Here is a 27,685-nt window from a genome sequence, read left to right as displayed (position 1 = left end):
GAGGAGAAAAAACAGCATTCTTTTTTAATGAATCTTTTATACGAAAGATCCATATCTTATAGATCTTGTGAATAATAAATAATAACAATATAAAGATGTACATTTATATAACATTAAATGGCGTTATGTACAAGATGGCAGATGGAAGCACTTTGGAAAGCATTGGACACATCGAAATCTTAATTTATGCACAGATGAAAAATTCCTCTTTGGAAATAGAAGAAGAAACGGGAAATGGAAAAAGTTCTGCTTGAAATATATTTTTTGTTTTATTTTATTTTTTATTTTTTAAATATATCGAAGACTTCTGAGAAGTTCCGATGCATAGATATGTACAGAATGGTCACTGTGTACACGTACACATATACACTGATACACATACAAAGACACAAAAAAAATTGCTTCGACGCCACAAAAATTGCCTGAGATATGTCGGGAAAAGTAATCACCGAAAGATTTTGGAATTTTGAAACATGCTAGACAGTCAACCGCTGCCTACTGATATGTATTATGCACAGTTATCCATCAGTTAGGATCGTTACATCTTTCTGTGCGTAGGACTATACAGATGTGCGTGTGAATTGCTAATTAGGTTCTCGGGGAGACGCACCATTGCTCGAATTTTCACATTATTTTAAACGTATTTACTAGATAGCTGCTTCGCAAGTTCTGTGTATTTGAGAAACTTGGAATGAGGACTCTCTTCCGACGAAGGAGAGTCTTTTGGCACAGTGTTGTTTGTTTCTTCAGATTTCGAACCTGTCCAATTCGGATCAGGTGTATTATTGTCTTTGATAAAGTGAGTTTTACTTAGATGATGCCTGTAGGCTCCTTTGGAGACGAAATGGGTATCGCAAAAGGCACACTTCAACAGTGAATCATTGCTATTGGATTCGGTACAGGCCCAACTAAAGGCTAATATGGAACCCGGCGGTGCGGGTGGTATGTTGGATCTCGACATATGGGTGTCTGTCTTGTCCAGTAATTTCTGCAATTCTTTAAGAGGGTGGTCGACCGACATGTTCGACCGTTTTTCCGTTTCGTCTTTGTTCTCATTTGGAGAAGAGGAAGGCATTTTATTGCTAGTACTCACCCGGCTATTTTCGTCCATTGGTGGGGTTCGGGAATCTGTGCCGTTTCTCTCCATTACCGGGATATCGGATGTGCTCCCCACGGAATGTTCGCCACTCGCTTCGACGTTCTGCTGCTCGATACATTCGGTTTCCGTGTCCGAGTTGCAAGCGTTGAGTGCAGGCGAAGAAGTTCGACTCAACATATCGCGGAAAGAACCAGGCGCCTGGTCTACTCCACTAGAAGAACTAGAACGTGGACTTAAGTTCGAATATAACGGTTGCTCTTCGTAACTAGTTGCCGGTGTCAAATTTCCACCAGATGGAGATTTGGCAATTACGTCCGATGATTTGTAAAATACATTCGGGGACATGGAGGGTTGCCAAGGAGGGCAGAGTTCTTCGTCGATTCCCAATCTTTGTAGAATACCCGTGGAAGCACTCACTCTCCTACCTTTTGGTTCAAAGCTCTTTTCTATTAGTCTCTCTATTGCATTTAATACGGAGGTGCTGTCGTTTTGTTCCTTCGGTTCTTCTTGACACTTGCCTCCACCAGCAGCGTCTATGCCCGGAGATTCCGAAGTAGCACCATCGATTGGAGGGCTGTTAGTCTTTGGCGATTCCGAAGGACCGTCTGAAGTTTCTGTCACTTGATTCTCCGCTACGGAATCTTGTTGAGTTTTCACACTACCCTGACCACATCTCTTAATATGCTGTACAAAGTCTTTGGCATCAACACGTTCCGTGCATTCTTCACAAGTTATTTTTCCATCTACTACTTCATTTTTAAGTGCAAGTTCGCTTCCCGAAGTGTTTCCTTGACTCTGACGTGAAATTTCTAGCCTTTCTAACTCCAAGAGTTTCCTAACCGGTAAAGATTTTTTCCTCCTTTCTCGACTTTGTCTCCTTCGCCCGCCGCCGTCTGTGATGGAACGAAGAATATGCTCTTTATAATGCGAATTCTTTACCATGTGATAACTTAGTTCTTTTAGACTACCGAAGGCTTGATCACATACTTTGCACGTCAAAACCGCATTTACATGAGATTGAGATGCCATTTTGTCTTCGGGAGTCCTCCAAGAAATTATTTGCTCCTGGCTAATGATGTTAGTGTAGTGTTGTGTCACTCTCATGTGTGTCGTCATATCCGCCAATGACTTGAAGGACTGTCCACACCACATACACTTAAGAATTTGACGAGTCTGCTCCGCCCCTTTACCTAACCAGACATCCTGACCACGAACTAATTTCCTGGGTAATGATACCGTTTCTTTTACTATAGAATCTGACGAAGAAGTTGTGGTTACGGTAGAAGGTGCTGCATTGGGGGGAGGCGCTTGCGATGTCGAAGGTGGAGTTTGCATTCCGGCAACACCGCAACGCGACGATTGTTTCATATGAATTGTCATTTCGGATAGACTTTTGAAAGACTCTTTACACCATACACACGTAAAAACGTCTTTAGTTTGATCGCTGCTCCGACTGATCCATTGTGATTGCCACGGATTCTGTCGAAATGATTTTGAATGAGAATCATTTTTTGCAAGTAACCCCTTGCCATTTTTATCTAACCAATTCTTCTTATGATGCTCTTTGGAATCTTGTCTAGTTTTGACACGCCCGTTCCACTCTTCCGAGCGTGTTTTGCTCGAGCCAGTAGGCGGTGTAAGTGTCCTGGGTGCACAATATCCCCACGGACTCTTGGGTGGATGCTCCAGTTTGGATATCTTAGCAGAAATTGCCCCGAGTTCCGTTTCCTTTCTCCTCCTGGGGATAGATAAATCCAGAGGTCCATCTTCCGTAATAATGACACCATTTTGGAGAGATTCCTTATGCTTACAGGCATTTTTCTTGATGCTAAAATCAAGAGGCGTATCTGTAAGGTTCACAGCTACATCACCGGGTGAATCTTCCTTGACCGAACGGATTTTCGACGTAATTGGGGGAGATGGTGACTCCAAAGAAAGTGAACTAACTGGAGAATAGTTCATTAATTCCAGAGTTGCTTTCTCTTGAGTTGGACAAGTCTCTTCTGTTGTCGTCTGTGGAGTGTTGGGTGACGAGGTGTCGGTTCGCGCTTCCGAGTCGTCGATTTGAGGTGCAACTTCTGTTGACGTCAAGCTTTGTTTCTCTTGCTCACATTCATCCCCTGCAAACCAGAAAAAATCAATATCAGAAGGGATAATGCCACAAGTATCCCATCTAAATTTAACTTATATGCATTTAAACTCCACTCGCTTAAATTTTAATTATCATAATCATCATAGGTAACAATTCAACAAATACACATTAATTCTATTTTTGTAATAAATAAATAAAAGTATCCAGAAACAAAACTTGATTACGATTATGTTCATTTTAACAGATTACTTCTTAGATATCGCATTCTTATTCTATTCATAGACTGATTAGCTAACTTACGGAAGTTGCGATCATTAGCTTGGCACTAAAACAATTTCATTAGATAATAGAAAGTAGTCGTCACGCAATATATTTGTTGTACTTTGGTAACAATTTATTCTACTTCTCAAATGACGCTAACAATAAAACTTTCTATTATTATTCACAGAATAGTAATAAGAGATTAACGGCAGGTATCGAGTTAGTCAATTGAAAAACCCATAATCGATATAAAATACTAATATAAGACCTATAGATATTTTATCTTTATATTAACTAAATAATAGACGTTCAGATATTCCGAATCTCAGCATTAAACAAGACACTTTATCTTTAATTTTTATTCTATTTAGAATCAAGAATAGACGTGATGAGATGTTCTATATATATTTAGCACTGAACTAATACATTCTTACCGTATAATTTGATCATAAATAGAAGAAAATTAATTAAAGTGAGAGGTATATACATAAAATTAGAGTATATTTCACCATTAAACACGTGTAATTTGTATATAATTTATTATTATTGTTACTAGTAAATTATATTAAGGTAAATCTAAGAAAAGATTATTAAATGTGTGAATATATATATATATATATATAATGCTTTACATATTCCCTAGGCCTATAACGTCCATCCTCTGTAGTTTTTTTTTCCTATTTTAATTGATAGATTTTTGATATAGATATCCAAGATGGCAATGAGTAGAAGTTGAAATACATCATTAAACTTGTGGGACTCGAAAGGCATTTCCTGTTTACATCACTTTTTAGCTCTGTCTCGCTATAAATTTATATAAATATATAGGCAATTATGGCATTAATAAGATTAAAAGCATTGTAAAAACAATTAATCACCTTCAATGAATACATTCGCGACAAAATTATTATTATTATTACTGTTATCTTTTCAAAATTTAGCATTAAAATTGTATGTAAATTCTGAAAAATAAACTCTTTTCTATTCATTTTTAATATAAAAATATCCTAATGAAATAAAAAGTTTGAATAAATTCTTCCTGGAAAAAAAGAAGTATATTTCTCCCAAGAGTCTAAGTTAAATATAGAATAATGTTTGTTAAGGAAGATTTTTTTTTTTTTGCTATTAACCAACAAACATTTGGATCTTAGAATCGATTTCAGTCATCAAAGTCTTATAGATAATTGAGTTGTCCGCTTGTCCGCATATCCAGATACTATTTAGCCTAATTGAGTAAATCAGTGGTGAAACGAGAAATATGGGGGGTTTTTTTTAATGCCTGCACTTTGTTTTTCTACAAGGGAAACAATTGATTAACCTTTAATAATTAGCATCTTTTCAATATAAAGTTATAGTTTCATTGAAGAGGGATTTTATAGAATAAGTTTAACTTTTCATTTTATTCATATTATTATTATTATTTAATGAATAAAATATGTCTTATTTCGGGACGCGAATTAAATATTTACGCTTCTAAAACGGATTTTAAAAGTGAATTTACCGGTTTAAATACTTACACCTTAGAAAATCAATTTGATAATTTTCGAATAATACGTGAATAATTATTCAAATTAATTAGAGAATCTCTAATAAAAGTTGCATAAATTGATGGAATAATTAAAGATGCAACTTCTTTAACCGTTTATAAACGTCTTTAAAAAAATAAGTTTTTCATTATTACATTTAAAGGGAGGGATGCTTCAACAATACTTTCCAGGATACGTTCTCAGAAACGGATGCAGAATTCTTAATTGTATGTTTAATCGTAGTGTATTGAAGATTTATGAACCAGGACAGCTTTTATTCTATATGAGTATCATCGCCAAATGATCATAATGGCACACAGCCCACTCCCTAAGAGGAAAAAAAAAATCCATACAAAAATAACAGCATGCAACAGTTAAATAATGCTAGACGACTGTAACAATTGCTACTGGTTACCTAAAGAATATTATATATACATACATACATACATATATATATTATAGTATATAAAATTATTAAAATGAACTGTAAAGTTACTGAATACGTTATCATTCCCAGTTTACAATTAAAAAAGTGGAAGAATATTGGTAAAGAAAGTTCGAAACAACTTTCTAACTGGTTTTATTCTATTATTTATTTAAACAAAGCAAAATTCATTTGCTAGAAGAAAGATACAGGACGAAGACAGGAGTAGATAGATAATACCCTATTTAAACAGAATAAAAGGTAATAAAGTACAGAGAAATTCTTCATGGTTCGTCCATATTCAAACTGATTTCTAAACAATAAGGAAGGAGCCTTGTGGACAGACAAGAAAGAAAAGAAAAAAGGCAGAATAAGCGCAAATTTAGGAGCGGGGCGTCGATTTGCACGCAAAAGTCATTTGGCTTGGCATCATGATGAAAATTCTCGATTGAGGTCGTACCCGGGACTGTTCTTTGTCTCTGTCGGGACGTACTGTGTCATTATACGTCATTAGGCAAAGTTCGGTCATCACGTCCGAGTATGGGAAGCGAACGACACTCGAACGAGCGGGGGGAGGCAGAGGAGATCTTCTGGTCAAAACTTTACCCACCTGGGACGACTCCCATCCATTGTTCGCTAGTCACGGTCGCTAAACAAACGATGTTTCGGAAGCACCCATTGGTCACCGGTAATCACGTGAGTGACGTGAAATGTGACAGATGTAAGGCGCCACCTAGCAGCGCGGGTGACCTCTATCTGGAGGAAATGGCCTCCGAGAGGGGAGGACCCGTAGTCTGCTTTTAGATAATTTAATAGGCGATTAGCTTAATAATACGAGCTCGAAAATGATATTAAAGATCTGTTACTATACCTTTTCCTTGATTACTGCCGAGAACGCTTCTTTATTTTGTTTTGTTTCTTCTTTTTTATGTTTCGGCATTTTATTTTTAGAGGATTACGTTGCATAAAGCATGTATAAACGACAATTGGATATATTAAGGATTTTCCCTATTAATAAATCAGTGACGCAGAACAGTCTGAATTGCCTCGTTGATTTATTAATAAGGAAAACTCCAGCGAAATTGTGTTTTCATCTACGAAATATTTAAAAGAAAAACAAACATTTTAATCGAATTTGTAGATTAAATCACACCGGAAACATATTGTATCTTTTTCTCTCGACACAAAAAAACCAACAACAGATTAATTACCAACGTTTATTTTATCTTTAATCTTGGCCGCTTTTGTATTCAAAATAGTTACGGCGTGGCTATGCCCTGTGTACTGTACATAGAAAATATAAACACTTTCATTTGTTGGTTCCCATGCTGCATGGTTCACTCTCCACTTTCTCAAGGTCATCATCTAACCTTCCATCCATCAGGTTGTTTAGAGGGGTGCGGTTTTAACAGAATTAACTTGTTGCTTTCTTCATTATATTTAGAAACCGAGCCAATTTGTACTCCTCATATTTAATTTATCCATGTTCGGAACGAGAAGTTATTTTCTTACAGATGGCAGAAGTAAAAAAATCAATTCTTAATTTGGAAGAGCAGGTAGCAATGACAACTCGGCGAAGTTATCATCATTAAAGACTGATAAACACTGCGGATGAGCAGGTTTTCGAGGAGAAATTACCAGTCGGCATCTAAAGAATGGCCCGCAGTACTCTAGACCTGGAGTGATTGGCCGGGTATGGGCAGAAATCAATCATCCGTAAAACATCTACGGCATTAGTACATCAGAAAGATGCTATCCGATATCAAATGACGTTACTGAGTAACGCAGACATCGGTGCAGAATGTATGTGTCATTGGCGATAGACGTAATGGATAACAATGATGGTCACGGATCTACAATCAATATAAAATGCCACTCGGGATAAAGTTGCACTGCTTAATGGTAATTTCCATTGATTTCTCTTTGATTTTTCTTTAAAATATAATCGAAAAAGTCTGATTTTTTTTTCCTTTTTTTCATTCCAGATAAAGGAAATTTCTAAATATCTATTCGGCGCGAAACCCTTTCCACAGTAAGAGAAATTAGCGATGCCAATTCTGAAAGATTGCAAAGGTTGGTGGCAAGAAAGCAGAGTGAGTATAGTCTAATTAGGAAAAGAGAGAAGTAAAAGATGTATCTACTTATAATATACGAGACTAAGCAGATAGAAGAATAATTTATGGGACGAACGAATATGATTACTTATCGAAAAATATTACGACGTGATTTTAATTAAACTTGTAAAATTGGGATAAAATTCTATAATAGTATGATACCCCCCGTCGTTAGAATAGGTTAGCAAAATAAAACGAATCATGCTACACCAAATGAAATCAAAAATTCAAATACAAATATGTACTAAAGTATTAACATGATCAAGAATTTCTGCTTTTTAATCCTTTCTTGCATTTGGCCATAACTCCTGGATGGCTGAAGACGAGCAAATAATCTCAAGAATGGATTTACTTTCTTTCTTATTCAAGAATGATTTAGATTTCTATCAATCACTTTTTACAACGTTTTCAATAAAGCCTCCTTATAATAAACCTTTGGGAAAGTAAAACGTATAGAAGTAATAAAATGACGGGTAAATAACTCTCGAACATATAAAAAAAAGATTTCTTTCTTTTTTTTACATGGATTACTTCTGACTCTTCACATTTAATTAATATTAATTGATTTAATGTAATGTATCCGTCCATTATTTCAAATTAATTGCTTTATAGTTTTGTAAATAACATCAAAAATGTATGTTTATTTTCTTATGTTAAAGTATACACTATTTTTTTAATGCATCATTTCGTCATTTTACACGAAATGTCATTTCATATATCCTATTTAAAGATAATATAAACAAGTCGTCAATAAACAACTTTTTTTCCCCTACAAAACCTGTTGTTTTCTTTGGATCTCGACGAGCAGTTTCCTTTTCTGTCGTGAAGATATTAGTGAATTGTCATCATTCTCATTTATCCGCCATTCAAATCAACAAATATTTCATTAAAAAAAAAAAAACATAAAATTAGTCACGAACGTCATTATCTGTGAAGACCCAGACGTTGCATCTTCTTCAAAATACGTATTTTAAGAAGATGCAACGTCTGGGTCTTCACAGATAATGACGTTCTGAGAAAAATTTATTTATCTTTGATCACTTTCCCGTAAAAAAATTACAATTATTTCGAGTATCGAGCGATCGGTACCATTATTATTTACTCAAGATGGCTCGCCTAATTATGCCAATTGTTTACCGATCTTCTCTTTAAGATTCTCGACGCCTACAATCAAATTCAAGTCAATTATACGATTACAATACAATGAATAGTAATGATTTAATACAAGTAACTTTATTTCTGTAAAGATTTACCTTCCTTAACACTATGCAAAGCGAATTTTATAAGCTTCTTAACGATAAGAAGCGAAATTACCGAATTGAAAAAAAAAATATATTGCTTCTTATTTATGCATAAATAATTAAAGATTAGGAGGAAATTTATCCATAGGTTCGCTATGCTCAAGCTCAATCTCCTCAATTAATTATAAGATATATTGCATAAGAATAATATAGAAAAATAAACAAACGAAGAGAGAAATAACTCCGAAAATTTAATTATATTTAATTTATAATTTAAAAAAAAAAGAAGAAGAAGAGGAAAGCTTCGGTTGGCCTTAAAATAAAGAGGAATAATTCCATCGAATGATATGTAAATGGAATGCCAAAAGTAATAAACTTAACGAAAAAAAAGGGTATTTTTATTAGCATGAATCTTTATCCAAAACAGGTCTTGTGATGCTATTACCAAATGCACTCAGATCCGACTCGTTGCTGATCCTTATTCTCATTGTTCCTCTCCCGCGATAGTAATTTTGACAAAAGCAAGAAGAGCGAGATTTGCATTACATAAATAATAATAATACTTCCCCTCCCCCCTCTCGTATTTAATAGTTTACATACGAATTGATTATTTAAAAGTTTTAAACCGTAAATTCGATTGGAAGTTGTTAAAATAATAATAATAATAATAATAATAATAATAATAATAATTCTGATCATTTTACCACGTTCGATTTTCTCAGCGTTTGATAAGATCGAAATGTAAAGGATTGATCTTTCCGAAAAAAAAGGGGGCGAGTGTAATAATAACAAAAGGGTGGCGCAGAAGAAAAAGCCGACCAATTGTTTCCCTGGCACGCGCAGCACGAGAAGTGCGGTTACCCGTAGTAACAGCCATCAATTTAACGTTGCCGGCGTTGCCTTGACGACAGTTCCACCTGTCCCGTATATATCGACAACTTGCGTCAATCGGCCAATCCGCTGCTTAATTTCAAATGCTACTGCTTAAAGTGACTCCGATCGGAGGAATGTTTCGCAACAACGTTAAAAGGTGGAGCGCTCGGCGCACACCCCCCCTTCACTCCGTAACACTGCTTTAACGGTAATCCGATAGATGGCGCGCATTTCCGTTCGATCTCTAAATTACCCCTTTCAAAATTAATTTTGATTAATACGTAGAAAAGTAGTGGAAGATAAAAATAATATGCATTATCCTAACCAATGAAATTTTTTCTTTTACATTTAATACACGAAATTGAATTATTATTATTATTATTTATTCTTTTGGAATGAATGAAAGAATTGTTTTTAAAATATAAATTGAGGTCTTCTTTTTTTTAGCATTAATAAGACGAACGAATTAGAAATTCGGTAATTAAATGTTTAATTACTCTTCTTAGAATTCGGTAAACGAAGCATAATGCGAGATTTTAATTATTAAATTTGATAAATAAACTAATCCGGTATGCATTTTAAAGGCCCCTTCCTTGTGAAATATAAGAATCGACGGACGGTAACATCTATCAAATTATTTTTAAACCAATCGCCTACGAGAATTTCCCACGCTCTGAACGTCTTATTTGAAATGTTTACAGCGGTATTTTCAGAAAATAAACAAAATTATCATTATATCTTATTGTTTTTTTTTTAGTGTTCGTCCATAACAGAACATGTTATAAAATAATATTAAAATTTTTCTAAAATACAAGTTCGTTTTTCAAGAAAAATTCTATTGACAGTCGAAGTAAAATCCTGTTGTATCCAGGGACGGATTTACACACAAGTAAAATAAGCTACAGGGGCCTCACGTTTTGAAACATTACTATTTGATAGAGGGTGAAGGGCCTCTTGTGTGTCAGAGGAAAGAATCAAAACAAGTCTAAGTCTACGCTAACTTACGGTACAATAATATATATATATATAAGAATAGTAATCGATGCTTTTTATTAAAATATAGACTTTAAAAATAAATTAAATCTGTTATAAAATAATAAAAAGTAACCGATAAAAAAATAAAACATTTATTGTAAATGTGGCCGAAAATACTTTTAAGTTAAAATACTTTATCAATTTATTATAAAGCTTAAATAACATTTCGGATGAAAGGGACACACCGCTGTTTGGATCGAGCAAATATACGCTACTTTGCAAAATATAGAAGGCCATCAATTATTTAGAATTGTACGAACACTTAAAATACACGTGACCAGTCCGTCTATAAACAACCCATCGCTCAGATAATATCTATTTGATTTAAGTGGAATAAAGAAAAATATCGGGAAGGCATTGAATTGCGATAGATAATACATCTATAGCAATTGAATGTTTGCGAGTTTGTAGAGTTTCTAGACAAAAACTTCTATCCGAAATGCTTCCCCTTTCTCATTGTTATCTCTTCTATACTTTTCTAGGTCATGTATTATTTTGTTCTTTTTCCTTCTTCTCGCATTCGAATCTTTTAAGAATTTATCATAAAAGTTTAATAAATTAATACATCTGTCAGTCACGTAATTATAATTGAATACAATACAAAAAAGTCTATTTATAAAAACAATATAAAATCGAGAGAAAAATACGTATCCGCCTCTAAAGATAGTAACAATTATATCTATTGAGAAATTCAAATTGATATATAAATTATATAGTGTATTTGTCACGAGAAAGGAAACTTAACAAAAAAATAGAATATATTTATATAAAAACTCGAAACTTCCGGACGTGTTAGGGACAGTGACGTCACCGAGCCGGTCATTCGAGTGTCGTTCATTTACCGGATCCGTCGAGCGATCATTAGTCGTTTCCCCTTATTAAACGAGATCGATTAAGCGGTGTATATCGAAACCGGTCCCGCCTGCATTTATTTTAATTGATTAAAGAATCATCGAACAATGTCTCCATGGGTTGTCGAACATGGCCTTGGGTCAGCTTCGCCAATTTAGAGTCGATTGTTCTAACTGCTGAGACCAGATATATTATTGAATAAGGGGCTAGATAAACGACTTTCAATCGTTTTGTTTTCTAAAAGGGATCATTCTTTTCCCAATTTTATTAATAGGAATTTAATTGTACTTAATTGTAAATATTTAGGACATATTTTGATTGTGATTCTTATAAAGTTCATCATTTATCACGTGTTTCACTTGTTTATAACAGTCCTAAACTCCGGGAGAACGTTCCAACGATTTAGCATCGCGACAGAGAAGAATTTCAAAGTGACTACAACAGTTTTGCTTAACGAATATATCAACGTGCACACTACAAAAGCATTTCTTGCATTGTTCCAAAGATAAAACTTATCAAAAATTACAGGGGAAAAAATAATAATACTTAGAACAGTTATTATTCTACGTCCATAGAAGATCGATCAGTAACTACTCAAAGAGAATGCGATTTGTTCTAAAAATAGACAACGTATTTAAGAAGGTGCGTGTATAGAAACATCGAATTTTCGATTAAATATTTTTATAAGAACAATTTTACTCACCAGCGATTTAATTACTATAAGTAGGCTACATCATGATTAGAAGATCGGTTTTACTGACCTCCTAATCACGGGGTGGCGAAATAAATTGATTGTGGACCACGCTCGCCACCATGCCAAAGCCTGCGGGTCGTATCCAGCAATCATTCTACAAAAATCACTATTGGATTTAACAAGTTGACCGATATTTTACAACAGAACAATGTCAATAATTGTTTAAATTTAGAAATATAGGAAAGGAAACTAATCACGAGTAGATATATATTGTTTTTAATGGTCTACGGTTTACGTGAGCTGGAAAGGACGTACAGTATACTTAGTATCTAGGTTATATTATAAATTTAAAGCATTTCATTAACGAATTTGAAAGCAATAATTAAAGTTAGAGAAAGTAAATATTAAAAAGGTATTCCTGAAGAAGATAGATGAGCGGATACCTACTTGATAATGCTGATTTAACCGACAATTCGCTCTTCGTGCCATCGAAAATGCTTCGATTATGAAAACACACGAAAGAACGATTACTCGGCCGATTGTTATCGTTCACAGGATTTGTGTAACCAAGAGTTTCGAGTAAAATGTCCAGATAGTTCTTAGAAAAGTGTCAATGGAGAAATCGATCGAATCTAAGTTGTGAGCGATTGTTATTTATCGGCTCGCAAACCGAGGAATTCCATTCAAAAAAGAAGAGGGAGAAAAAATAATAATAATTAAATATTTAATCCTGTATGAGTATATACGAAGGTATTTAGAAGGATATTAATTGTTCACAGCTTAAGTCTTAGAAGAAGGTAGATAAGGTGTCGAGCAACAAACCACTTTCTCTATGGACGTATAACGCTTTCTGAGGATTAATTGCCCGGAGCGGTGATTCGGTGATTACATTTCGATACAGGTGTTGAATCAATAATTCGATCGAGATGTGCGATCGTTCGTCTTTAATTACATAATAGCGTTAGTAAGGCCAGGTGAAAGCCGAACAATAATAACGTTCGAGCAGAAAAAGCCATCAAAATCACCTGTCTCCATTTTAAACAAGAAATTTAACTCGTAAGCGATAGTTTCGCGGCTATTTTACGTTACAAAACGATTGATCAGATCGATTAAAACTCGTACGAAAGTTATAAAAATGAATTTTATTTATATTATTCCAGTTAAATATTGATATTTAGCAAGCGGAAAGATTCTCGAATATTATTCCAAAGTCCTCGCACGCTACCGTCCATTCCTAAAGTTACAATTACCAGGAGTAAAGCTTACTAATTTCAATACCGAATATTATTTTAAGTATTAAATATAATTCTTTACTTAACACAATATTTTATCTTTAAAGTGAGCATAAATAAATTAGAGCACGTAAACTAAATATTTAACAATAGGATCTAGGCCTACAGTATATGGAAAAATATTAATAATCGAGAACAAAAGTTGGCCTAGTTCTTTGCTTGCTCAACTGAAAAAATATGGAAGTGTAATTTGGCCAATTTTTATAAATAAGCCGGCGATATTTACATACAAGAATAACAAATCAATAAGTCAATTCGGACGGAGCAACACGTCAAAGTTTCCATAACAGAAAATAGGCAATGAGCTATCCCAAAAAACCGATTTGTGCGCGTTGTAACTGCTATAAAAGTCGCAAAACCAGTTAAAGAAAACAAAAAAAGAATATTCGAAAATTCTTTTCCCGTAGTTTAAATAAACACGCAATTACATGAAATTAATTTTAATTAGTTATACACACACAATTCCGTCACGTGATCACGAGATTTGTGGTGTTTAATTAGTATACATGTATTTATTACAATCCGATTTAATAGAAAATTTTCTATTGTTTTATATAAAAGTAAACTTGATTTACGTGTTTTATACGTTTAGAACGATTATAATTTTAAAATTCCCTTCCGTATAATGATCGAAACCAATAACAGATGGCGCTAACAATTATAAAAGTCATCCATTTTTATAGCCAATGTCAAATTTAATGGTTTTTTACGGGTTTCACGCGCGCTTAAAAAGTCATTTTTCTCGTTGCGCATTGATTACTTACGTGTAAATACGCATGAAAATCGAATATAAATGACACATTTTTTATAGGTAAATAAAATCTAGAATTTTTCTAGAAAACAGCATTTTTAATGAATCATCAAAAACTGTTTATATATATAAACACGCCTATACGTCTACATTTTAAAGGAGAATGAATTGAGCTTAAGCGGAAAAAAAATTACAAAGTAACTTAACCATGTAGCGTAATTGAATAGAACGGTAACGATTGAAAATAAACTTTGTGCAGGAAGTGTCCGGTGATGTTTGCTATTCAATAATTCATAACTCGCTCTTTTTTTTTTTTTATTCAATAAAGTCCTTTACCCATTAATCGCTATACAATAGAGCATTCCCACCATAGTTTAAGAAACTCTAACCCGCGATATAGCGCCTATACAAAAAGAATTACGTCCTGTTTTAAAGCCCGTTTGGTAGAAACGTCAAATAGTTTGCCTACTACAACTACTACTAAACGGTAGCCATTTTTTTTTTTTTTTTGTTCGTTCTTCCCCGCGAGTCACATTGCAAATGTCGAATAAGAGATTATAGACCAGGTTTTTTAAATATCGATAAATACAGATGTATCAAGTTTAGGAGTTCAAAATCAACGCAAATATATTGTGCTCAGATAATCCTTTTTCTATATACGTAATACCATTTTTCATTTATTCAGAATGTTATTTATTTATTTGTTTTCGGTGCTACTCGGGTGTACAGAATATCGTGATTTTAACGTCAGAACCTACAAAGAGGTCGCCGTAAATTACTATCAGTTGAAGCAGCAAGGGGACCCGTGTCTCCGTGGCACCCTGGAGTAGCCCCGTTCGTAGTTTAAACCACGTGGCTCTATCTGGTCCACACAAGTTATTGTCTACAAACCACAGGAAAGAGAACAATGTTACTCTTCTCTTCGATTTATCGAATAACAGCGAAAGATGACAAACATTGTTGAAACGTTCTGTGGACGTTAAAACATTAAACTGTTCGATTTTATAAATTTTAACTACAATATAACAGTTTAATAATACAATTTCGAACTTCAACTTGGTGTATTTTACTTTTTAAGTACTGTCTAATGCCCTAAAAATAAAAAAACAAATAAAAAAAATTATACAAATATTCTGTGACGAAACTCCTTATATTCCAAATTAGTCTGTTGCAATTAGGGTATATAAATAACACGTATTGGATCGCTTCCCTCATTTTTAGAGTGAAGAAATATAGACGGGCTCATTACAGTAGACCTAATATTCGGCACAATACATCACGTCCTTTAGTACTCTAGCGAAAATGATTACATAAATGACAGTTACGCATACACAAGATGTAAAAATAACATCGACACTAGTGTTGCAAATTTGTCTGCCTTTAAAAAGCTACCGGCAAGAGAATAGTGTATATGTATAGAATTAAGTAATTCTAAATAAGAAAACCTCAAACTGCCCTCCATTTTTTATAATAATAATAATAATAATATAATTTACAATTAATTTTTACTTTTTCGGCTATGTTATATAAAACACAGAGAAAGCTTTACCCTGTTTGACGCTTAATAACTCCCGTGTTTTTTGTCGAAAATTTCTGAAATTTTATATGGAGGTTTCTGTATTAGTGGGGTTGATGCTACTAAATTTTGGCGGTTAAAGGTGGACGGGGTGGAGAGATAAAGGGGATCGTGTGCAACTCCAGTAGGGTCGGACTTAATGACGATTTTACTCGTTAGTTTTTTACTATTTTATTATATGTATAAAAATAAAAATATTACTTTTATTTGTTTTAGATTTATGAAGAATATAAGGTTCAGTATACGAGAATTGCTGCAGATTTCTTGCATTAATAAATAAGTAGGCTAATAGCCTAATTATGACATGAAATGTAACACAATACTCCGAATTTCTAGTTTTAGCGTTAATAACAATCTTATCAATTAGAAATAAGTAGACTGCTTGAAGAGAGAAAAAAAAGAACAATCCTATTTAGAGCATGTGCAAGGGCGGATCCAGTAAAGTTGGTTGGGGGTAATCATTGTCGATAAGGAGAGCGAGCGGCAGAGTTAGATGGGAGTTGATGATGTAGATAAAAGTATTGAAAAATAGCGTATGGTTTTATTTGAATGTATATTAAATACTGTGTGGATAGTTAATGAATACATTTTCATTATTACAAAATTTGTCTTCATATCTAAAAGATTTAGCACAGATCCATTTCCGTTCACAGAAACGATTACCTCCATCGTATCTTTAGTGAATCCGCTAGAAGATCTATAGTAATGTGGTACATTCCTGCCTTCGGGCATTTAACTTTATATGTTAACCTAACTTTGTTTTTTATTAAAAAGTTATAGCTTTTGCACAGTTTCGATTTAATCCCCCTCTGCAACAATCTCATTATACAACACTACCAAATCTCCTATCCGTGGCACAGATTTTAAAAAAAGTTCAAACGTTTTTCAATGGGGTCGAAACTCCACTTTACTTATTTTTAACCAAAATAAACACCTATTTATTTCACGAAAATTCAAGGACAGTGACGATCAATATGGTATCATTCAATGTTTTCTTTACACAGATATGAGCATTTTACCACAGACCGAGCGCTAATGCAATGAAACTGAAGTCTTGTTATTTCAAAACTTAAAACAGCTGTCGAAATATTTCGGGATGGTATCACGAGAATGCACGTGCTAACTATAAAACATTTTGCACCTACCGCGCAGCATTTAATTAGTTAAAATTTGTGTAAACAGTGGGATCTCGAAACAGCGACAACCCGGTTTAGCGAGCAGTTCCTTGTTATTTTTACGTACAGTACTGTACATAATGGAGTCTTGATATTGTAAATGATTTAGCTAAGTCGCTATAACGAGACACCATTAATTATTATTATAAACCTGTACAGTGTTATTATATAAAATGCCACCATTATAAGTTTCCCTCTCTCCCGTTCCAGAAAAATGCGTTACAGAAATCATTTAACTTAAAAGTTTAAAATTCCAAAAAATGACTTTCTGAATGAATAAAAGTAATCTTGATACAAAAAGCAACCACGAAAAAGAGATTATTATATCGAAAAGCTATTATTTTTATTGTGAATATCATTTAAATACGAAAATCGCAGAGTTACTTTCAACGCTGCAACACTAATAAAAACCGCAAGCAATGCCAGAAAAAATTTCCCCCTCGATCTCGTTAAATTGCGATACATTTACCATAAATTCCATTTTTTAAATTTTATAGATAACTAAACTTAAGCGGAGCGCAAATTTCGATAACACACACAAAAAAAAAGAAAAAAAAGGTGAAAGAAGGGAAAAAAAGGAAAGGAGCGACACGCGGGCGTTCGGTAGCATCACTCTAATTAACCCCAATCTCTTTAGATAACTCTAATTAAGGTCTAAAGTTTTGGTTCTAAGCGGGGGAATCACGACAATCGGAAGCGCGATCCTCTTGTCATACAAATGAAAACGCCAGCCTAATTTCCACCCTTGAGGGAAAGAAGGGACGAAGGGGGGAAGAAAGACTTTAACAGATCAATCAATACACTTCACTCAAGGCTGCAGGTTGTCATGGAAACTCCATTTCCCATCTTGTCTAATGGAGCTCGGTATGATTGTCAAGTCGTAACAACCGGGACTTTAAACTTTGGTGACGTAATTAGACGTATAGTATTCGTTTAACTCGACAGTTTTTGCGCCGGCGACCATCCGAAATCGATGGAGATTTTCTCCTCCCCCTCCGTTGTTTTTCTTTTGTTTTTTTTTTTAACAATACTTTCGAATGAAGTTGGGTATTATAATGTATTTACGGAATGCCACGAAAACGGAACCATCTTCTCCAATTGTAATCTGGCTCAATAGGTCATGAGTACGTCGACCTTGAAACGACCTTGGATGTTCCGCTTTGCTAGGGGATGAGAAACCCGACCTCTGAGAAGTTTTAAAAGTCGCAGTAAACGCTCGATTTAATTAGCAGAGCGGCCATGGTTAGTCCCGAAGTTAATAATTAATCAATTCGTAATTAGCGCATCATTTTATGCCGTGCGAAATAAATTCGATTACAGCGCTATACGTCATTTATCCTTTACGGAGTTTGCATCCACCATTTTCTTCCATCGGCACGCTTGACAAATTAATAACTGATATTCGAGCCTCACACCTAACCGTGGCTCCATCTGCTGCTTAGAGAGGATACTACTATTATTACGAAACCCATTGCTGGAATTTTTTTAAACAATTTATTTCTTAAATATCGATTTAAAATAATTAAATTACTTTAATAATAAATTGTAAATTCGTCCGAGTGGTTTTGCTTGGCTCGCACCGATTGCTAGATAATGCCAGCTATGTTTAGTATCCGTTATCCGCCCATAACTATTATTATCCACACTGTATAGCCGGTTAGATGAAAATCTGGTGAATAATGCAGTTACCCAAAGAAGGACCGGATGCGCCCCATAACTCACTGCCAGTCACGTGGCGTGTGGTGTGGTTTGGGCTGATTTATGGAGGCGGAGTTCCCAAGGTGATGTCATGTGACCGGCCGGCAGTTTGCTTTCCTCCATTTTTACTCTTTGCCCTTCCTATCTTTTCGATGTTCTCCGTTGGGCGTGGAAGTGGGATTGTCTGTCCGTATTGCATCATCCAGACCGTAAATAACGTCCGTTCGCCCATGTCAGTCGACCTAGATGAGAATTTACTCCCCGCCAAGGTAGACGATGATTACTTTGATTAATATTCTCGTCTCTCCCCTTCCGAAGAAAATTAGGGGGGAGAGAAATTTTTCGGTTTTTTTCTGGTGTATTTTTAAAAATAACTCGCCTTTCCCACACCAGGGGCATACAGACCGGAAGAGTTGCGAAGCCAGCCGGAGACGTCGCAATGTCGTCACAGGATCGAATTTTTCCTACAGGGCGCATGCTCCGTAACCATGGTAACATCCTTGATAATGAGCTCTTGTAGATTGCCAGATATAGAGAAGTGCTATAAATCATAGAAGTTGCTGTTGTGCGATTGTTGCTCCAACACCGATCTCCAGATGGCGTTTGTTAGACCAACTACCTGGATTAAGCGAACTGATGTATTTTCCTCTCCACCCCTACTTCCTCATTTTCGTTCTCCCAGTTAAATTTCTATTCTCTGCGTGTTTCTCCAACTTCTGATCCCCCAAGAGGTCTTATCGGACCGAAGACAGAATTCAGGTGGGAAGGGTTGTTTAGTTTTTCATCCCCCACAAGCTTGATTTATAGTTCACCGGTGGGAATTTTACGGGGGGAACTTCTTTCCAAATTTCTCACCGTTTCCAACTTTTGACAATCTCTATACAAAAGTTTCCGAAATTTTCAAAATAGGCGAGACCAATAAAGACCGTTTAATCGATTATAAAAGGGGCGAAACTTTGAAATGCCGCTAGATAATCGAATGTTTACAAAGCTGTTTAATCGATTACGCAGATCGCAATGCATTACGTCTACCGTATAATTAACTTTTCGCATGTCCAATTGTATTATTTACTCTAGTAATCGATTACTCGAGTAAGTAATTTACTTCGGGGAATCGATTATTTACTCAAATACTCGATCGAGAAATCGATTATTTCAGTAAATAATCGATTTCTCAATCAATAATAATCGAGTATATAATTTAAGATAGTAATCGATTACTTGAGTAAATAATTTACTTCAGGGAATCGATTATTTACTCAAATAACAATCAATAATAATTGATTAAATACGTATTAGCCCTCCTACTGTTTGTTTAATTAACTTTTCAAGTATCCAAATGTATTGTTCACGTCACTAATCGATTATTTACTCAAATAATCGATTCCCCGACGATGCTACTAATCGAGTTTTCGAGGAAACTCGATCGTTAATTGGTCTGGTAAACGATTTAGCTATCGAGTTTCGAGTTAGTAAACCAGCTCGATTAATCGATTTAAAGCCCGAAAAATTAATCGTACGTTGCACAACTGTATTAATACATCGAATTAATCGATTAAATAACCTGTTAACTGTCATTAAAGCAGAAACGTATTTAAAAAAGACATATTCTAAAACTCAATTAAAATGTTTAAATCTAGAAAAAGTTTATCAGAATTTCCTACTAAATTATTGTTTCGGACTGTTGATCAAAACGTCAAATAATCATAAAACTGATTAAACATGTTGTAAATCAAATTACAACTTACGTAATCGATTACGGAATGAAATCTCATTAAGTCTTTTTAATCGATTTTCGCTTAATCAATTACATTAAGCGGCCTTATTAAATGGTTAATATTAACCGTTTTAAATCTTATTAATCGACTAATATAAACGATTTCATAAAACGATCGCCGAAAAAGACATAAAAAATTAATTAATTAATTAACGCCATTTTTTAAACTCGATTCCATATCATATAATTGAATCGATACTCAACGGGTTAGAGGCGAAAATAATCGATTAAATTATTATTATTATTATTTTTTTTGTGTGTGTGTGCAGAAATTCGCCTTTAGAGTTAAAAAATCGATTAGGTAAACGTTTCATTAATCGACTGCATCCGAAAATTGCATTTATAAATTAGAAAGAAAGGCACACGCTGGTAAAACACTGCAAAGAAGTTACGCTATCAATACTGCACCCGGCTTTATTATATATATATATATATATATATATATATATATACTATATTATCGTAACGGATTTACAGTAGATAGGCTAATGTTAGTGTTGTTCGTCTCTCGATGCAGTCGATTGGCAACCGGACTGTTTATGTGACACGCACCAAAGGGGGTTAGGGGCATGTCGAGGTCGCGTCCATCCATCATGGCTTGTCACCTTCCGATTTGCCGAGTTGTGGTCATAGCGAGTGACACGTTGAAACTAACGGTGTCACTCTACGTTACCAAACTGATATCTACCACTTGAATTTTGTATAATACCGCTTCATCCACCCGTTCGACTTGTAAAGAATTCAAAAATGGATTTAAAAATCTTCTTCAGCTCGACTAATTAGTTTCCTGATTGAAATCTCATTATTACAGGAATCTATAAGGAGTTACTTCTTTTTTAAAATATTTATTTATAAATCTAATAAATTATCAAAATGTTATTGATTAAGGCATAACAATTCTGTAGCATAGTTTACAAATTTCCTTTTTGTTGGAACCTTTTCAAATTATTGATGCGGTTCTTTGCATGCTGTTTAAATATATCCTGATTATTTGCTAGTTTATATAATTATATATTATATTAACTGGCAAATTTTTCTTAAATTACTAATTAGTTAATGATGACACTTCAGAAAATCGTCATTTGTTTATTGTTTTTTTTAAATATGTTTTCTGCTTGTTTTCCTTTTTGATAACTAACTAAAAATTTTGATTTCTCATAGCTCCAATGTGATGACACAATGAAAAAGAAGGCTTTTATAATTTATATTTTATGCAAAAATTACGAAAAATCTTGGCGATTTAATGCGAGACCTTTTATAGAGGGAACAATTTATCAAATTTTAATTACTTCTTAATGATGCAACACTTTCTAAATTGAATTATCATTTAAAAATAATGCGGTTTTTTCTGGTTGCTTCTAAAGAGTTTTATAGTTTTATTGTAGCAAATTGCATTCGAGGGATGAATTCGGAACCCATTTCCGGGTTTACAAAAGGGTTAATCTGATAGAATTTTATTTTTTATCGAAATTTCAATTTAAGGTTTTCCTTTTCTTGGCTCTTTTAATCAGATTTAGAAATATTTTGCTTTATTTAATCTTACTCAAACTGTGCATTTCTTTCCTTTCTTTTTTATGTTCTAGATATAGAAGATGCAGAAAACTTCCTATTAACGAAATATTTGAAAAACTTCTCTGCAATTAATTACTAGTAAAAACACGTGATATAATCGGAATTTTTCACCGGAAACGGTAGAATGCAACTAGATAATTTCCAAAATAATTTTTCCGAGTCGATAAAATCGAAATCTAGAAAGAATCTTTCGTTAAGATTAAGAGCCGATCCTTATTACCATTCCAGAAATTCCTAATTATCAGTCATCACTTCTAGAAACTCCGAGTCGATTCGGGACGGCCACACGTGACGTTCTGAAAGTCAACAGGCACGCATTAGGTACGTGTGACGTCATACACTACGCTTATTTGTTTAAATTCGAAAGTAACAACACGACCAGGAAAAACCCCAAACGAATTCGACTCAAATTACATTAAATATTATTACATTTAATTAACGTATCGCTAATTATCTAACGATTAATACAATTAAAAATAAATTTTAAATTAAAAAAAAAAATTATCGTGATGATCAATCTCTTCTGAGTAGGAAGAAACGATGGAAGTGAGTCAGTCGGTCAAGTATTATGAGTCATACGGCAATAGCTTCACAGTTATAAATTACACGAGGTACAATGTAGAGCCTAAGATATGTCATTTTGATTGTACGTCCTCACGACATGTACAAAATTACTTTCGACTTTTTTTTTCTTCTTCTTTTTGCTCAATTGGAAAACAATGGAAGCTCGTACAAGAGAGTAAACTCGAATATAAAACTAGTTATTTTTCCCTAAACAGAAAGCATAAAAAATGCGAAATAACTGGAGTAACGTGTAACATTTTACTACTTGTACCGTACACAATCGCTTTAATTTTAGTAAATTTCCAGCAATAGTGAGGAGTGGCAAGATGGGTGTAGAAAAATTCGATTCGAGAGGATCTCGAAAACATTCGATAAAAAAGGAAACGTTCGGTGAATCTAGTGTAGGATCCTGTGGTGAATATGTATGCGAGATCTATTATGAAACACCGGATACGACTACAGTAGCATAACCACAAACAGATGTCACTTATCCATATTCCACTTTCCAGCCCTATTTGTCATCGCTCTCTTCTACTTTCAAATACTCAAATCTCGAGAAGGCATTATTATGTTAGCGGTGTTATTGTAAGCAAACACCGAGAATATGTTTATTTTTCAGGTTAAAGATAACTTTTTTTTTCAAAAAAAACACACACACACACACACACAGCCATACAAAGAATGTTTACCACATTTTTTTTTTTTTTCAAAGCCTAACTTATATGATCTGACCCCATTACACACAATGATCTATCCTAATTAAAATGAAAGGAGATTAGTCACAATACCTGCTAATACCACCCCGTAAAAAATCAAAATAATTATAATATATGCGGTTTAAATTTACCAGAATGGGTAATTTTGATAGCAGTTTCGTGTTTTTTTTTAGTGGCAGTTTCCTGTTCAGGTAACAATCCTATAGGATTGAGTGACTCCATTTTTTTTCTCGTTAGAGATGGATTGATCCAGCTGCTTTGTTAAAAATACACGTTGCAAATTAATGTGTATAACGTATCGTGCACGGCAGACATACGAACTGGAAGGACAAAACATAAACGAATATCACAAACAGGTGTTTAATTCATCCCAGTCGTAAAACACAGGTGGCAGGATATATGTGATATCTGACTACCATCAACAGAGTGTAATTACATCCAGTAATTTTAAATTATTTTTATTTATTCGAGTTTCGAATCTAAGAAAACTGCTAACCATTCCGAAAAATGCGCTGTAATTAATTAACTAAACAATAAAGTTAATTCACTCGAAATCAGTTACAGACCCTGTCTACGCCATCTTTAACAAAATCTCTTCGGTGATTTAGGTCATGAAAAAATTTGAATTGTTTTTTTTTTGTTTTTACTAACAAACTTTTCAAATTACAATATAATTGAGCGTAATTTTAATGGTTTCGTACTTAATGATAATTTATTATAATTTTGCCTAACACATGCGTAATCGGATGTATCGAAACTTTTAAAATGAAGTTAACTTCAGTTGTAATTAATAAGGATTGTATTTTTTGAAAAATAACGACGCGTCAGCTGATTGGTCGATCAATTTTCAAAATTAGCCAATAATCGCCGTTTTCAACCGTTTAAATTGATTTTACATTTAATGATTAAAGTTAAAGAAAATTTAAAATTAAAAAAAAAGAGAGCCAAAAATTTGTTTAAAATTAAGCATTAAAAAAGCTTAATTTCATTTTTTCTGATGGAAATAATTGATTTAATCAGTTATTTAATTCGAAATTCAAAAATAAAACTAATCGATTGATTCTTATTGAATTACAATTTATATTTTATTATTTGCTAATTTCCAGGAAATTAAATTATCTTTAGAACGAAGTTTACAGAAGCAATTTAATGAAATGCAATTATCTTTCAAAAATTATTATAACTTCCCGAAATTAAAAACATAACAGTTCTTATATCCATTTTTTCCTTTGTTTAATGCCAGCTCATTGGTTAAAAATTTGAAATTTTTTAAATCTATCAATTTCAAAATTTTTAAAGAAATTTTTAATAAAAAACAAAAAGTTTTAAGCATTTGCTCATAATTTTCAATATAAAACATCCAGCCAATGGAAGTACTTAATAAGTTTCGAATTAACACATCGACCAATCAGAACGGGTTTTATCAAACAAAATACGGCGATTATTGACTAATTTCGAAAAAACCTTTCGACCAATCACCTGTCGTGTTTGTTGTATTAATCCTCATTAATTAATTACAATTAAAGCTAATCGCACTTTATGAAAAACCGATCGACCAATCAGAACGGGTTTAATCAAGAACTATGACGATTATTGGCTAATTTTGGATAAAAAAAAAAAAAAAAACGATCGACCAATCAGTTGTCGTGTTTGCAATTTTCAAAAAGTTTTAATTCTCATTAATTACAATTAAAGTTAATTGCACTTTAAATGCTTCGATACATTAAATTACTCTTCTAGATTCAACGAAATTATAATGAAATTCTCAAACGGTTTAGGAACAACGCTAAACAGTTTATTCTCTAAATACATAAACGGTTAATTTAACCAAAAATTTATATATTATATTCCGAAACGACAATCGATGCTTAATAATCGATTAAGTCATTTCGAAACTTATTTAATTTGCCGGAATTGCGCCGCAAACGCTTTAAAAGATATCTAAGGAGGGGAGGGGGAGGAGCGGGGAGAGTTTAAAGTAAAACGCCGGGCAATAAAGGCAAACATGTCACGTGACGGGGGATCCAGGGTCACGTGCTCGGAGTGCAGGTGGCCCGACGGAGTATGGCTTTTTGAACTGCCTACTTCTAAATTAAGAAAGTAGTAACAATACACAGACGCTCTGTAAATGTTTCTCGTGGGAATTTACAAGATGACCCGTAAAAATGATTGAATTTGACGGATTTTTAAACCCGGACTTTTAATATCCAGACCAGTTTTTATTCACCTTTTAAAACTTTCTCTTTCGTTTATTTATTTATTTATTTAATCGGCGACGATTAATTAAATCGATAATTACGTTCGCTCGAACGAATTTCGTGGCATCGGAAATTAAAGATGCAAATTTCGTTTTAAAGATTAACCGCGGAACCGCGTATAACGCGCACTCGACTCCGTGTTTCGCCTCCTTCTCTCTCTCTCTGTTTAATAGTTGTTACGCATTAATGAACTCTATACGTTGTTATTGACCCAATTTTATACTTAACTGGTGTATCTAACCCAATTGATGTCATACGCATTAAGAGCATCCCACTTCATGTAATTAACATGATGGTTATCGTAATCTCAGATTGCACCCGTTAAATCTTTCATTTGCATCCAGACGTAGCTGGAAATTCGATGCAAACACACATGCAAGAGAGTAACAAAACCGAGTAAACTCCGCCAACGAAACCAAAATAAAAGGGATTTTTAACGAAGGGAATTGTTATTTAATGAAGTTTACAGCGCCAAAACTTTTGGTTTGCGGCCAAACATGTAGGCATATTTATCACGTAAAAAATAAAAAAATAAAAAAAAACCTGTTATAACGTGGAAATTTAAACAAACACGAGGGAAATTCCCTAAAAAATTCGGAGTTTGAATTAATTTTTTCCCTAACAAAACGAATTGTTTTTGTTTTAATATGAACATTTTAAACACCGAGTGTTAACTTCTTCCAATAGAAAATGGGAGCTAATTCTAGAAACCAGAATTAGATACAGTTTCAGAAAGGAAGAGAAGAAAGGAATAAAGAAGGAAAAAAAAAAATACCCCTTTTAAATAATTCACGCGCGAGATTCCATTTGTTTGATGAAGTAAATATATAAGAAATGACCCTGTAGTAATTTGGACACGTTTTTAATATTTACGTATGCACGGCTCCGGTGCTAGGTTAACTAACACCGAACACGGACGGGGGGAGCGATAATTTTAAATTAAAATGCGCTAGCGAGTGTATACAATTAATAGCAATTTATAAGAGGAAGATCAACCCCGATTTTAATTCCTTAACCTAAATTTTAATTAAAATCCGATGCTCGATTAACCCGGACAAAGTTTTTCAATTTTTGAGCGCACCCCCCCTCTCCCCCGAAATTTTTGCGCGCGATTCCAGGTGTGGAGAAATCGAAATAAATAAATAAACGGTAAAGTCGAGAAGAGTTACGCGCCGTAACGCTTAAATTGCAGTAATATTCGTGTAAGAACAATTACGGATGGGAGGAAAAGAGACAAAACCAAACGTTTCTTCACAAGACAAGCGAACGAGCACCGGTTGTCTAGGAGACATGTCACGTGACAGCTGTCCGGCGGATGATTGAAGAGAAGCTGACGTCTGACGTTGTTGGCTGGTGGCGCTTCGGTACCGCAAGGCTGAATCATCGCAACCTCAACCCATCGAGCCAAACACCGTTTCCCTTTTAATCCCCAAAATCGTGTTACGGTCCGAAAGCCGAACGTCCCAAACAACTCGAACACGCCCCCGTTTCGTCCTCGTATGATAATAATAATATATTTAAAAAAAATCGGAATAAAAAAAAATTCCTCCCGAAGAGTTTCTTTACGTTGCAAAGCGCCGGGTCTTCGGGGGTTCAAAATTGCACATTTTGAAGAAATTCGAGCAAAAATTAAAGACGGGAAACGCTGTGGGAATATATTCCGTTTTCCCGGTTGCTTGGCAACCGTCAGCCGCAGTTGAGCGAAAGCTGTCAGGTTTAACGTGTGTGCGCATTCTGTCATACCATCCCCCAAGCTTGTCAAGCTGAAGCGGAGACGAAGAGTGGGATATATAAAGAACACTTACATTTCATCCGTTGTGGTCTGTCTTGCTTGCGCCTTGGCATGCTGTCGCCACCTTAGTCCCAAGACCGGACGACAACAGAAGATGGGATAGAGTAAATAGCACACCAAATGTGGACACAACTCAACGTCCTCCCCACGACTAGCCTTCCATTCACTAAACTGCCAGTATGGCTTATGACGTCAGGAAGATAGACAGGAGTACCCCAGAGCATGATGGGAGCGCCGACGGACGGCCCGTGGTAAACTTTCGCCATCTGTCGTTTTCTATTGCAACAAAACAAAAGCAAATTT

At 34.4% G+C, this 27,685-nt stretch overlaps 1 protein-coding gene across 1 annotated transcript; it reads right to left on the bottom strand.

The window, feature by feature from the left end:
* Positions 1–27,562, bottom strand: LOC136968144 (protein tiptop-like). The gene is made up of 2 exons (XM_067262105.1): positions 27,396–27,562; positions 1–3,219 (listed from the first exon to the last, which is right to left on the bottom strand). Exons 1-2 carry the CDS (start codon positions 27,433–27,435, stop codon positions 635–637), a joined length of 2,625 nt encoding a protein of 874 aa, XP_067118206.1. The 5' UTR covers positions 27,436–27,562; the 3' UTR covers positions 1–634.
* Between the last annotated feature and the right edge of the window lie 123 nt (positions 27,563–27,685).

Source organism: Centruroides vittatus, unplaced genomic scaffold (assembly GCF_030686945.1).
Source record: "Centruroides vittatus isolate TY-2023 unplaced genomic scaffold, ASM3068694v2 contig_1401, whole genome shotgun sequence".
Taxonomy (NCBI): Eukaryota; Metazoa; Arthropoda; class Arachnida; order Scorpiones; family Buthidae; genus Centruroides; species Centruroides vittatus.
The sequence above is the reverse complement of the archived record's forward strand: the minus strand, read 5'-3'. Positions and strand labels throughout refer to the sequence as shown.